Source organism: Eptesicus fuscus, chromosome 2 (genome assembly GCF_027574615.1).
Source record: "Eptesicus fuscus isolate TK198812 chromosome 2, DD_ASM_mEF_20220401, whole genome shotgun sequence".
In the NCBI taxonomy this organism is placed as follows: Eukaryota; Metazoa; Chordata; class Mammalia; order Chiroptera; family Vespertilionidae; genus Eptesicus; species Eptesicus fuscus.
In genome coordinates this window covers 73,782,289-73,792,460 of record NC_072474.1, presented here as the reverse complement: position 1 = coordinate 73,792,460, position 10,172 = coordinate 73,782,289, and the positions used below count along the sequence as shown (strand labels likewise).

The following is a 10,172-nucleotide window of genomic DNA, read 5'->3' as shown; positions in this document are numbered from 1 at the left end:
CTTAGATTGCCTTAGGTCAATATATACAGGGAATATTCAGTGTCACTAGTATTCAAGTAAATTGGACTGTGCACTCCATAGAGCAAGGATCTTTGCCTGCTTTGTTTATTAATTTATCCCTACTGCCTGAAACAGTACCTGAAGTAATTTTAGTACTCAAAGAATGATATTCAGTCTTACAAATCTCTCAACAGAGCCAGGTTCCTATTTGAAGTGGATGGGTGACATCACTATAGAAATGTTTTTCTTTCGATAGGGGGAAGATTCCTAGCATTCCCAGGTAAAATACATTTTCCTGCTAAAACAATATTTTAAAGTTGTTCTGAGTCTCTGATACTTGTGAATTAAATAACAACTCAAGTGAGAATCAATATCATTTTGTAGCTTTACATTAATGACTGAGAAATTACCATGTGAAATAAAATACCTCCATAATTAAGAAATTGACCAGACCATAATCTTCCAATTATCACTTGGTCATCAAAACCAAAGGAACAGTGTGATGAAACAAGTCCAAATAGACACCTTTCCCTGAACAGCAGAAGCCAACTATTCTGAGAAATAGAAAACCTTAATTTACTCTGTACAAACTAAATAAACATTCTAGGGTTATGAACATTTTCCTAACTCTCTAAGACATGAAATACTTCTAAGAAAAAGACAGGAATGTAAAAAAAAAAAAAAACACAAAAAACCCACAATACTGATAATTATTTCTTGTTTGTACTCTGGCAGTCCTACATAGATTCCTGTAAATACCTCAATCAGGCCAGGCCAGGCCTTCAAGCTAAAGTGAAGTCACAGTTAACATATTCCCCAGAGAAATGCAAGCAAAAGGAAATATTATTTCCTGAGTTATCTAGGCAAATTGTTTGCTTAACTGTTTTTTACCAAAATACCCTTCTCTCATATTGGTGATTTTTCAGAAATAGCTGTCATTGACACAGAAAAATTATCCCCAATTCAATAATTTTATTTTGTACATCCTTAATGATTCACCTATATTATTGAAATTTAAAAATCTGAATACAATTTTGATTCATAAAAAAATAAAAATCAGCAAGTTGATAGCTTATGTATTAAATGCATATACCATGAACTTATTTAAGAATACATGTTGCAGCTCAAATGCAAGTGACTTCCTATTTTATATTGATTAAAATATTTTATATTTGGATTTAACTTGTAAGAAATTGCACTAGGGTGTGTAAGAGGTGGTAACTTTTCTAATTTTTAAAAATCAATAGTTGTAATTCTAGGAGGGAAAAGTCCAACTGCAGCTCATAATATGTGTAGGGTTTCCTGATATCCAGGTTCTTAAACTAAAAACAAACATTTAAAATATGAAATTGTGGCTGGCTATTTTTAATTCTAACAATAGCTTTAAATTCAAATAGGTGGGATTGGTTCATTATGAATACAATTCATATTTTAAAAATGCCTCTATACTTCTTCATAAAACATAAAAATGAATTTTTAAAAGGTGTGAATAGTCTCTTTTCAAGCTTTATGAATTGTAACTCTATTTCCCCCTCTACATTTCATTAACTAAGATTGACCCAAAGATAACCCGGCTATCATCAAATCTTTCCTTTTTGTCATCTTCCTATTGGGTAAAACATAGGAGGAAAATAAATTGCATGATGTAAGGCACTAACACCCTTTAATTAGTCTTCAGTTATTTACCTTGAGACTTCTCTAGAGTTGGGAATCTAATTCAACCTACTGCCAAGCAAGACCCAACAAGCACAAGGAAAGGTAATTATACTGAAACATCAAGAGAGAATGATTCCTTTTCACACTGGCTATTAATAACACTACCAAAGTTATTCTAGAACTACATTTTCTTCCTTTGAGCTTTAAATTGTTAAGCTTGAATACATATTGACATCATTTTGAAATTAGTGTCTAAACCTTAGATTTTGTATGGTGCTATGACCAAATTTGTTTTTAATTTTATTTGGGTTAAAGTCAAGGTTTGATATTGGCTAAGCTACTGAATGTGATGTAAATTCTAAAATAAGAAGGTGTTCAAGACAATGAACCTGTCCCTACAGACAAATACAGAGGACTAACTTCTCAGGAAGATGAGTGTGTTATAATAATTCACTTGGGTCCCTTAATTAATTTCTAATTTTATTTTTATCCAAGTGTCAAAATTTTATTTGTTATAATATAACTTGTTTTAAAACATGCCTTTCATATCCTCATAAAAGATGAATAATTCTATTTCACAATAAGGCAAATTTAAGTACTCATAGGTTTAAGTAGGTGATAACTTAAGTATCATCTTATCTTTCTGATTTCTGTTTATGCTAAAAAGGGACGAATTACTATCATTTTTCAGAATGTTTGTGTGTGTGTGTGTGTTGTATAATGTTGTGTGAACTAAAGAGTTCAAATTCTTACAAATTCCTGTTAGATCGATCATGAAATTATAGAATTTTAGAAATCACTTCATTTAAACCTTCATTTTACAGATTAAAAAGGTAAGGCCCAGGCAAAGGAAATCACTTGGCCAAAGTTACACAAGTACAGATAGAGCCTGAGACAGGACTCAGTTCTCTAAAGGAAAGTAGTCACATCAGTCTCTCATTCAAAACAACTCAACTGGTTTTGTTTTTTACAAAGCCATGCCTAATTCTTTAACCTGGCATATAAGGCCTGTCCCTTTTCTGCCCTAAATTTTCTTCCCAGATTTCTTTCTCTTCTCATAAAACACTTCATTCAAAATGCCCATGGGTCTTCCCAAGCTTTCTCCTCGACTTGAAAATTTTCTCTCCCTATAATATTCATCTCTGCATGGGCAAATCCCACCTATATGCTATCACTTACATTATTTCTTAATGGAAAACTTATCTGTAGAAAACTGCTTTTGTGGCATTTTCACTTTCTTTCCTCTTATAGTAATTTGTGTATGGTCCAACTCTCTTCCTAAAATTAATGCTACCTGTTGGCAAGAGCAAATCACCATGATAAACGCAACACTCGACACACTGCCTTTTTCCTACTATATTCTTGGTATATGGTAAATAGATTACTAACCTTGTAATGATACTTTCAGTAATATAGCCAGAAGTTAAAATTATAAATTATATACTCCAAGTTTGGGTGTTCTAAAGCTTTTGATAAAATAAATTTTCCACATTGGCTAAATCTACCCATCAATCTGCTTTTATTTCCTTAAAAAAACACTGTTTTAAATCACTCCTAAATAATTAGTAACAGACCCTTCTAATTTAATACTTTTAATTTTTAGGTGCAATTATGAAGAGTTTTTTCCTAGTTTTGAATATCCTGGCATTCATCTTGCCTTTTTTGGTAAGTTAATTTCATCTAATCAATTTATATTGATACTTTGAGAAATTTTATTTAAGAGGTTTAATTATATAAATTTGTAAATACATTTATACATTATAAAACAAAATAATTGCATATTAGATATATTTTCTTAAAAGTAATTTTTTTTATATTTATATTATAAAATTAAAGTACAGTTTTTCTGAATATCTTTTTAGTTCCTAGGAATTAAGAAATTCCACTTTATCATGTATAAAAACCTTTAAAATTCTAATACTATAGAGAAAATATATTACAAGGGGGGACTAAAAATATTTTAAAATTATAAAATGCTCTAAAAATAATTTATAAAGAAGAATATAGAAATTACAGTAGAGGATCAGACTCTAATCTTACAACAACACCAATCTCTTCAGGAACTAAATTCTTAGGCGATTAGAAGTTTATTCAAGCTTTCCTTTTTTTTTCCCATTCAAAACCATTTAGTGAAAGTTCCAAATAATTTTTATTAAGAAGCCTTGTCCATAAGGTTATAATGGCATGGAACAGTATAATGATCAAAATATTTACAATAGCAGCTTCTTAGTCTTCTGTGTTCGTAGATTATAATGTTTTCATATACATTACTAGAGGCCCGATGCACAAAATTCATGCAAGGGGCTCAGCCCCCACGGCCGCTGCAGCCCAGGAGCTGCCTCTGCCTCGAGGACATCGGATCTAATTAGCATATTACACTTTTATTATTATAGATTGTATAAGACCAAAATAAATCTTTAACATTTCTCCTTTCACATATATCTATGTGTATGTAAATATATAGTCACAAGAGATTGATTCTGTGGGGAACTATCCAAACTCTCTGAATTAGCGTCATGAATATGTTCTTTAATTATTCACCATCTATTCTGCCATTTGAAACTTTGGTGTGCTGGCTTTGAGGAAATATACAGGAAAGCAATTTTTAGTCAAATCATCAGTATTCATTGCTCATCTTTGATAATTGGAGGAGTGGAAAGGACATGGAAAAAAACAACATCAAGGATGATTCTATATTGAAAGGGGTCAGAATCCTGTTCATGTTCTTGATTTTAATTTTTAAACATATCAATAATAGAAGAAGAAACAACTTCATCCATGTCAATGTCAAAGTCTCATAAACTTGGCTTGGGGGAGAAAGGAAAAGTGCTCAGGCTGTCAGCTTGAGTAATGAAATAGTAATTCCTCATTATTCAAGCTTTTGCAGCAATTTCAAAGATTTGACACATCTACCCTTAAATATTCAAACATTATGGGACCTTTTGTTATACTCTTCCCATTATGTCAACTGATTGATTCCTTTCCAGGGATTATATGCATTAACAACATTATGGTTTTTAGGTATTTTCTTAAATTACATGTATATTAAGGGTATTGGACCAAGAAAAAGGTTTTGGAGTTTTTTCTTTTAATTTTTTGTACTTGTTTTCATTGTTGTTTTGACTATTGCACTGTTTTATTTTCATGTTCATTTGGTGAGTCCAGGCACTTATTTGTCAACTGCAAGAATAGAAAGGCAAATATAAAATGATGTAATATCATTGTCTCAAACATAAAAGGAAATGATGTAATATGGTCAACTCTTAGATCATAAAATTTGGAAAAGCACTAGTCCTTGCTTCATAATTCATTTATTGTTAAATTTAGACTTGCTTTTAGGTTAATATCTCTTAAACAATTTTATTATATAAATTACTAGAGGCCCAGTGCACAAAATTTGTGCACAAGGAGGGGGTCCCCTCAGCCCAGCCTGCACCCTCTCCAATCTGAGACCCCTCTAGGGGTGTCCGACTGCTGGTTCAGGCCCGATCCCAGCCTAAACCAGTAGTCAGACATCCCTCTCACAAGCTTGGACTGTTGGCTCCTAATTCCTCACCTGTCTGCCTGCCTGGTTGCCCCTAACTGCCCCCCCTGCTGGCCTGGTTGCCCCTCACTGTCTCTGCGTGCCAGCCTGATCGCCCCTAACTGCCCTCCTTGTCAGCCTGGTCAACCCTAACTGCCCCTCAATGCCATCTAGGTCGCCCACAACTGCCCCCCTCTGCAGGCCTGGTCACCCCATGCAGCCTGCTTGTTCAGTCGTTTGGTCATCCCTCACTAACTCCCCTGCTGGACTGGTCATAAGCAGCCATCTCATGAGAGCATAATGGTCAATTTGCATATTACCTCTTTATTATATAGGATTGGTGCAAAACTTTTTAAAAATTTGAATTATTATGACTTTCACATTATTTTCTTTTACTTATTCTTTGAAATTCTATTTTATTGTAGCCACCTGTACATTTAGAACTTTGATTTCCTCTTTAAGAGATAGGCATTGAAGTTTAAGTCAGAATATGATCCTCAACTGCCTGCTCTACAGCACTTCTTCTTGAGCTACTAGAGCCTACTCTAGCCCCCAAACAGTCCTTCCATCTTCACAAAAGTTTCAATGGACTCAAACAAATAATTCAAAAGGAGAATGAAAAATTTATAGATTTTATCATTTGGTCTTATGAGTAGTTAAGATTACACAAATTAAACGAATAATGTGATAACATCTTTTATGTGTTCATTTATTCTTTCTCTCTAAAATAAAAATAATTCAAATCATATTTATATTAGCAATTATAATATGAACTGCACAATTTTATATCCCATTGATTGGCATTATAAATTGGCACAACTTTTCTCTACAACAATATGATAGTTCCTATCAAAGATTTTTTTGTTCCCATTCTTCCCAACCCAAAAGTCACATTTTTGAGAAACTATATTAAGGAATTAATAGAAAGTATTTAAAAGGCCACTGGTATAGAGATCTTATTTATCTCTCTATAATAAAACATTTTTTGAAAGAAGCCTAATGATTAACAACAGAGTAAAATATAAACATTTCATGACATAATCATTGATCATTTATTTTTTCAACCATAAGTATGAAAACTATGAGAAATATGGAAAAATATTATGAGAGATTATACCTCTTAAAAAAATACTAAAACATATACCAGAAATACATAATATAGATTGATATAATATTAAGATGTTTAAGTGATCAAAATTTCTAAGTGTAGGCAAAGTTTCTATAATATTTATATTGCTATTTAAACTTTAAATTAATAATTTAAAAGAAAACAAGTCTCTGTCTGAACACAACCTGAATTTTGTTATTTTTATCAAGTTTTTTATTTTCTAGTCCTACAACTTTCAAAAGGTTTCTAGACACTTTTTTTTTTAATCCAAGGGGTATGTGTGACAAGACTTAAATGAGAACAATCATTTAAAATATATTTTATATTATGATCTCATCTCCAAAGTTTATAAAACCTTCATAACTATTTAAAGCTTTATACATATACATCTATGGAAATTTTCTCACTTCTGATTTCCTGTAACATTGCAAACTAGGTTAAGAAATGTACTATAAAAACAAATGAAACTTGATTTAAAAAAAAAATAACATTGGTACAATGTCACCCCAATAAAATTTAATAAAAAAAATAAAATAAAACATTAGTATGTATATAACATTTATATATTGATGTTATGCTAGAGGCAATTGTTTTAAATCTACATAAAACTCATAATTCTTCTTAGGAGAACAGGAAAAGAAGATATGCTCTCATTGCTCCCCTTATTTTTAACAATGTAGATTTAATACAAACAGTGTTACTCATATTTTTTATTTAAATAAATATCAAATGCGTTTGTTGACAAGAATTAGATGACCATATTATTTTCAACCTTGAATATTTTTCCCTAGGCAATGATTTTTAAAGACAATTTAACCATGAGGTTCATTATTATTATTGTAATAGGTAAATTGCTGTCACTTTTTGAGTGGTTCACAGACCTTGTAGATGAAATAACCATGGAAAATGCTTTACAATATTTTACAATACTACAATAAAAAAAGAAACTATCCTATATAATAAAAGCCTAATATGCTAAGTTTCTGACTGTAGGACCAGTCGCTGTGATGCACACTGACCTCCAGGGGGCAGTCACTCCAACCAGTAAGTTAGCTTGCTGCTGGGGTCAGGCAGATCAGGACTGGGTCGGACATGCCCTGGAGCCCTCCCGCGGTCCCTTCCCAGTCCTGAGAGTGCACCAGTGGGGTCCCTCAGCCTGGCCTTCACCCTCTTGCAATCCAGGACACCTTGGGGAATATCAGAGAGCCAGTTTTGGCCCCATCCCTACAGGCCAGGCTAAGGGACCCCACTGGTGCATGAATCTGTGCACTGGGCCTCTAAGTGTTTTATCTGTAATATAAAAGCTTTTAATAAGCACACAAAAATCTAGACCCTGACTTTTTTTAAAAAATGTATTTCTTACTATATCTTTCTTTGAACCTCACCAGGGTGCAGAGGTGCAAAACCAGAAACAACCAACAGTAAGTTTACTTTAATTACTTCTGGTAGAGACATGAACTTCCAAGTATAATATTCTGCAAAGTCCAATGATATTAAAATGCATCTGTCTAAAAACTAAATAAATATTTAAACTCCATAAAAAATCTAATAATTATTGTTAAAAAAAAAAAAAACCTTCAGCAAACATGAATCAACCTCAATGTTCTGTAAATCTTGGTTTTGTTTTATAACCTAAATCATGTGTTTTTGGATTTCATGTATATTTAACAACATGAGAAAACTCTTTCATTAATTTAACATTGAGAAAATATGAAAACAAAAGCAAAATTCAATGATATCTCTCCTGCCCACTTTTTAAGACTTTGGGAAAGAACCTGCTGAGCACCTTTGAGTGTTTTTCATGCACTTGTATTTACTTCCTCCTTTTGTTTCCCAAATATGTTTAAATGAATATATTTAAATTTCCCCTTCATGAGAAATGCTTGCTTGTAGTGTAATTTTGTTGATTTTTTCTATGTATATGGAAAAACCTAGATATATGTTGATAAATACACATAATCAGTAGAACAGAAGCAAATAAAAATGGAAAATTGCCTAAGTTATATTTAATGAATAAAATTAAGCTGGAAAAAAATTTAAAGTTTAAATCCAGAATCTCCCATATCCTATTATTTTACTATTCTGCTATAATTAATTTAGGGAAAAAACAAATGTGCCCTCAGCCTAATCTCTAGATAAATAAAATTTTAAACAATTATGAATATGTGCTGAGACTGCATATATACTAGTTAATACAAACATATATGTGAAAAAATATATATCTATTTCTCTGTGTGTGGTGTGTTTGTGTATAGTATGTCCAAGGTCTCTAAGAGATTTTTCTACCTGTTGTACTTAACATAATGCTCAACATTTACTGAGCACTCTTCATTTATGCCAAGTTCTTGGCAATGTGGTTTACATGGGGTTACCTCATCTAATTTCTTTGAAACTAATACTATTTTTAATATTTGTTGAAAATTAAGAAGTGGAAGAGAAATGTATAAATCATATCTTGTAAAATAATAAATATGGTTGTGGGGTTTACTCCTTTTAATATTGTACTTATTCAATGTTAAATACCATAACATTATTTCAAAAAAATTCTGATTTAAGATATCTCTACATTCTATCCTATAATAATACCATTCTGCACAATTTATTCTTTGCAGTGCCGTGAGACTGATAGAAGATTGTTTGATCAAAGCACAGTCAAATATATTCCAATTCATTATGCGTGGAAGAGTTATCCTCGCATTGCACCCAATTACTACCAATATAGACCAGCTGTACCAATTAATAACCAATATATGCCTTACCCATATTATACAAAACCAGTTTTAATTAGGCCACATGCCCAAATTCCTCAATGGCAAGCCCTGCCAAATATCTACCCACCCACTCTGGTACGTCACCCATACCTACATCCATCACTTATTTCCATTCCCCCAAAGAAAAATCAGGATAAGGCAATCATCCCTACCGTCAATACCAATGCTGCTGATGAGCCAACACTTATTCTGCCCAGTGAACCAACTCCATCACTTATTTCCATTCCCCCAAAGAAAAATCAGGATAAGGCAGTCATCCCTACCGTCAATACCAATGCTGCTGATGAGCCAACACTTATTCTGCCCAGTGAACCAACTCCATCACTTATTTCCATTCCCCCAAAGAAAAATCAGGATAAGGCAGTGATCTCTACCGTCAATAGCATTACTGCTGATGAGCCAACACTAATTCTGCCCAGTGAACCAACTCCATCACTTATTTCCATTCCCCCAAAGAAAAATCAGGATAAGGCAGATATCCCTACTGACAATACCATTGCTGCTGATGAGCCAACACTTATTCTGTCCAGTGAACCAACTCCATCACTTATTGCCATTCCCCCAAAGAAAAATCAGGATAAGGCAGATATCCCTACTGACAATACCATTGCTGCTGTTGAGCCAATACTTATTCCACCCAGTGAACCAACAGTGAGCACTGTGGCTACTCAGGAAGCTTCCTCACAAATCATCACAAACACACCTGAGACCACCACAGTCACAATTACTTCACCTACCTCCGTGGTCTAAAAACTCCGTGGAAGCATCAAAGAAGATAACACAGGTAAATGAGCAAAATAAAAAAATGAACACAAGATTTATGGATTTATCAATATAGTCATAAAATTGAAATAGTAGGAATAAATAAAGTCTGTTATGAGGACAGGCAAAATAGGCTACTTATAATTTTAATTTGGTGGTGCCATAGCATTGGTACACTAGATTTTGTTCCAACAAGAAGTAAAAAATAACCTTATTTTACAAAATGAAGAAAACTTGGGCATTTTATTATCAACAATTTTTGGACAGTTGGAACACTCCTAGAATTTATTAGTTTTATTCCATTACTATTTCCATACTAGTGTAAAATTCTACCTTAAAATCATGATTTTTC

At 32.7% G+C, this 10,172-nt stretch overlaps 1 protein-coding gene across 1 annotated transcript; it reads left to right on the top strand.

The window, feature by feature from the left end:
• The first annotated feature begins 3,220 nt into the window (after positions 1-3,220).
• CSN3 (casein kappa) lies at positions 3,221-9,808 on the top strand. Its single transcript, XM_054722155.1, has 4 exons — positions 3,221-3,321; positions 7,676-7,708; positions 8,900-9,196; positions 9,641-9,808. The coding sequence occupies exons 1-4, from the start codon at positions 3,268-3,270 to the stop codon at positions 9,806-9,808; spliced, it is 552 nt and encodes a 183-aa protein (XP_054578130.1). The 5' UTR covers positions 3,221-3,267.
• Positions 9,809-10,172: the final 364 nt, after the last annotated feature.

What these genes read in the sequence shown, in the direction of transcription:
- CSN3 (XM_054722155.1), top strand. Translation starts at nt 3,268, where the DNA reads ATGAAGAGTTTTTTCCTAGTTTTGAATATCCTGGCATTCATCTTGCCT. An exon ending in CATTCATCTTGCCTTTTTTG is followed by an intron (nt 3,322 to 7,675) that starts GTAAGTTAATTT and finishes GAACCTCACCAG; the next exon opens with GGTGCAGAGGTGCAAAACCA. An exon ending in AAAACCAGAAACAACCAACA is followed by an intron (nt 7,709 to 8,899) that starts GTAAGTTTACTT and finishes TATTCTTTGCAG; the next exon opens with TGCCGTGAGACTGATAGAAG.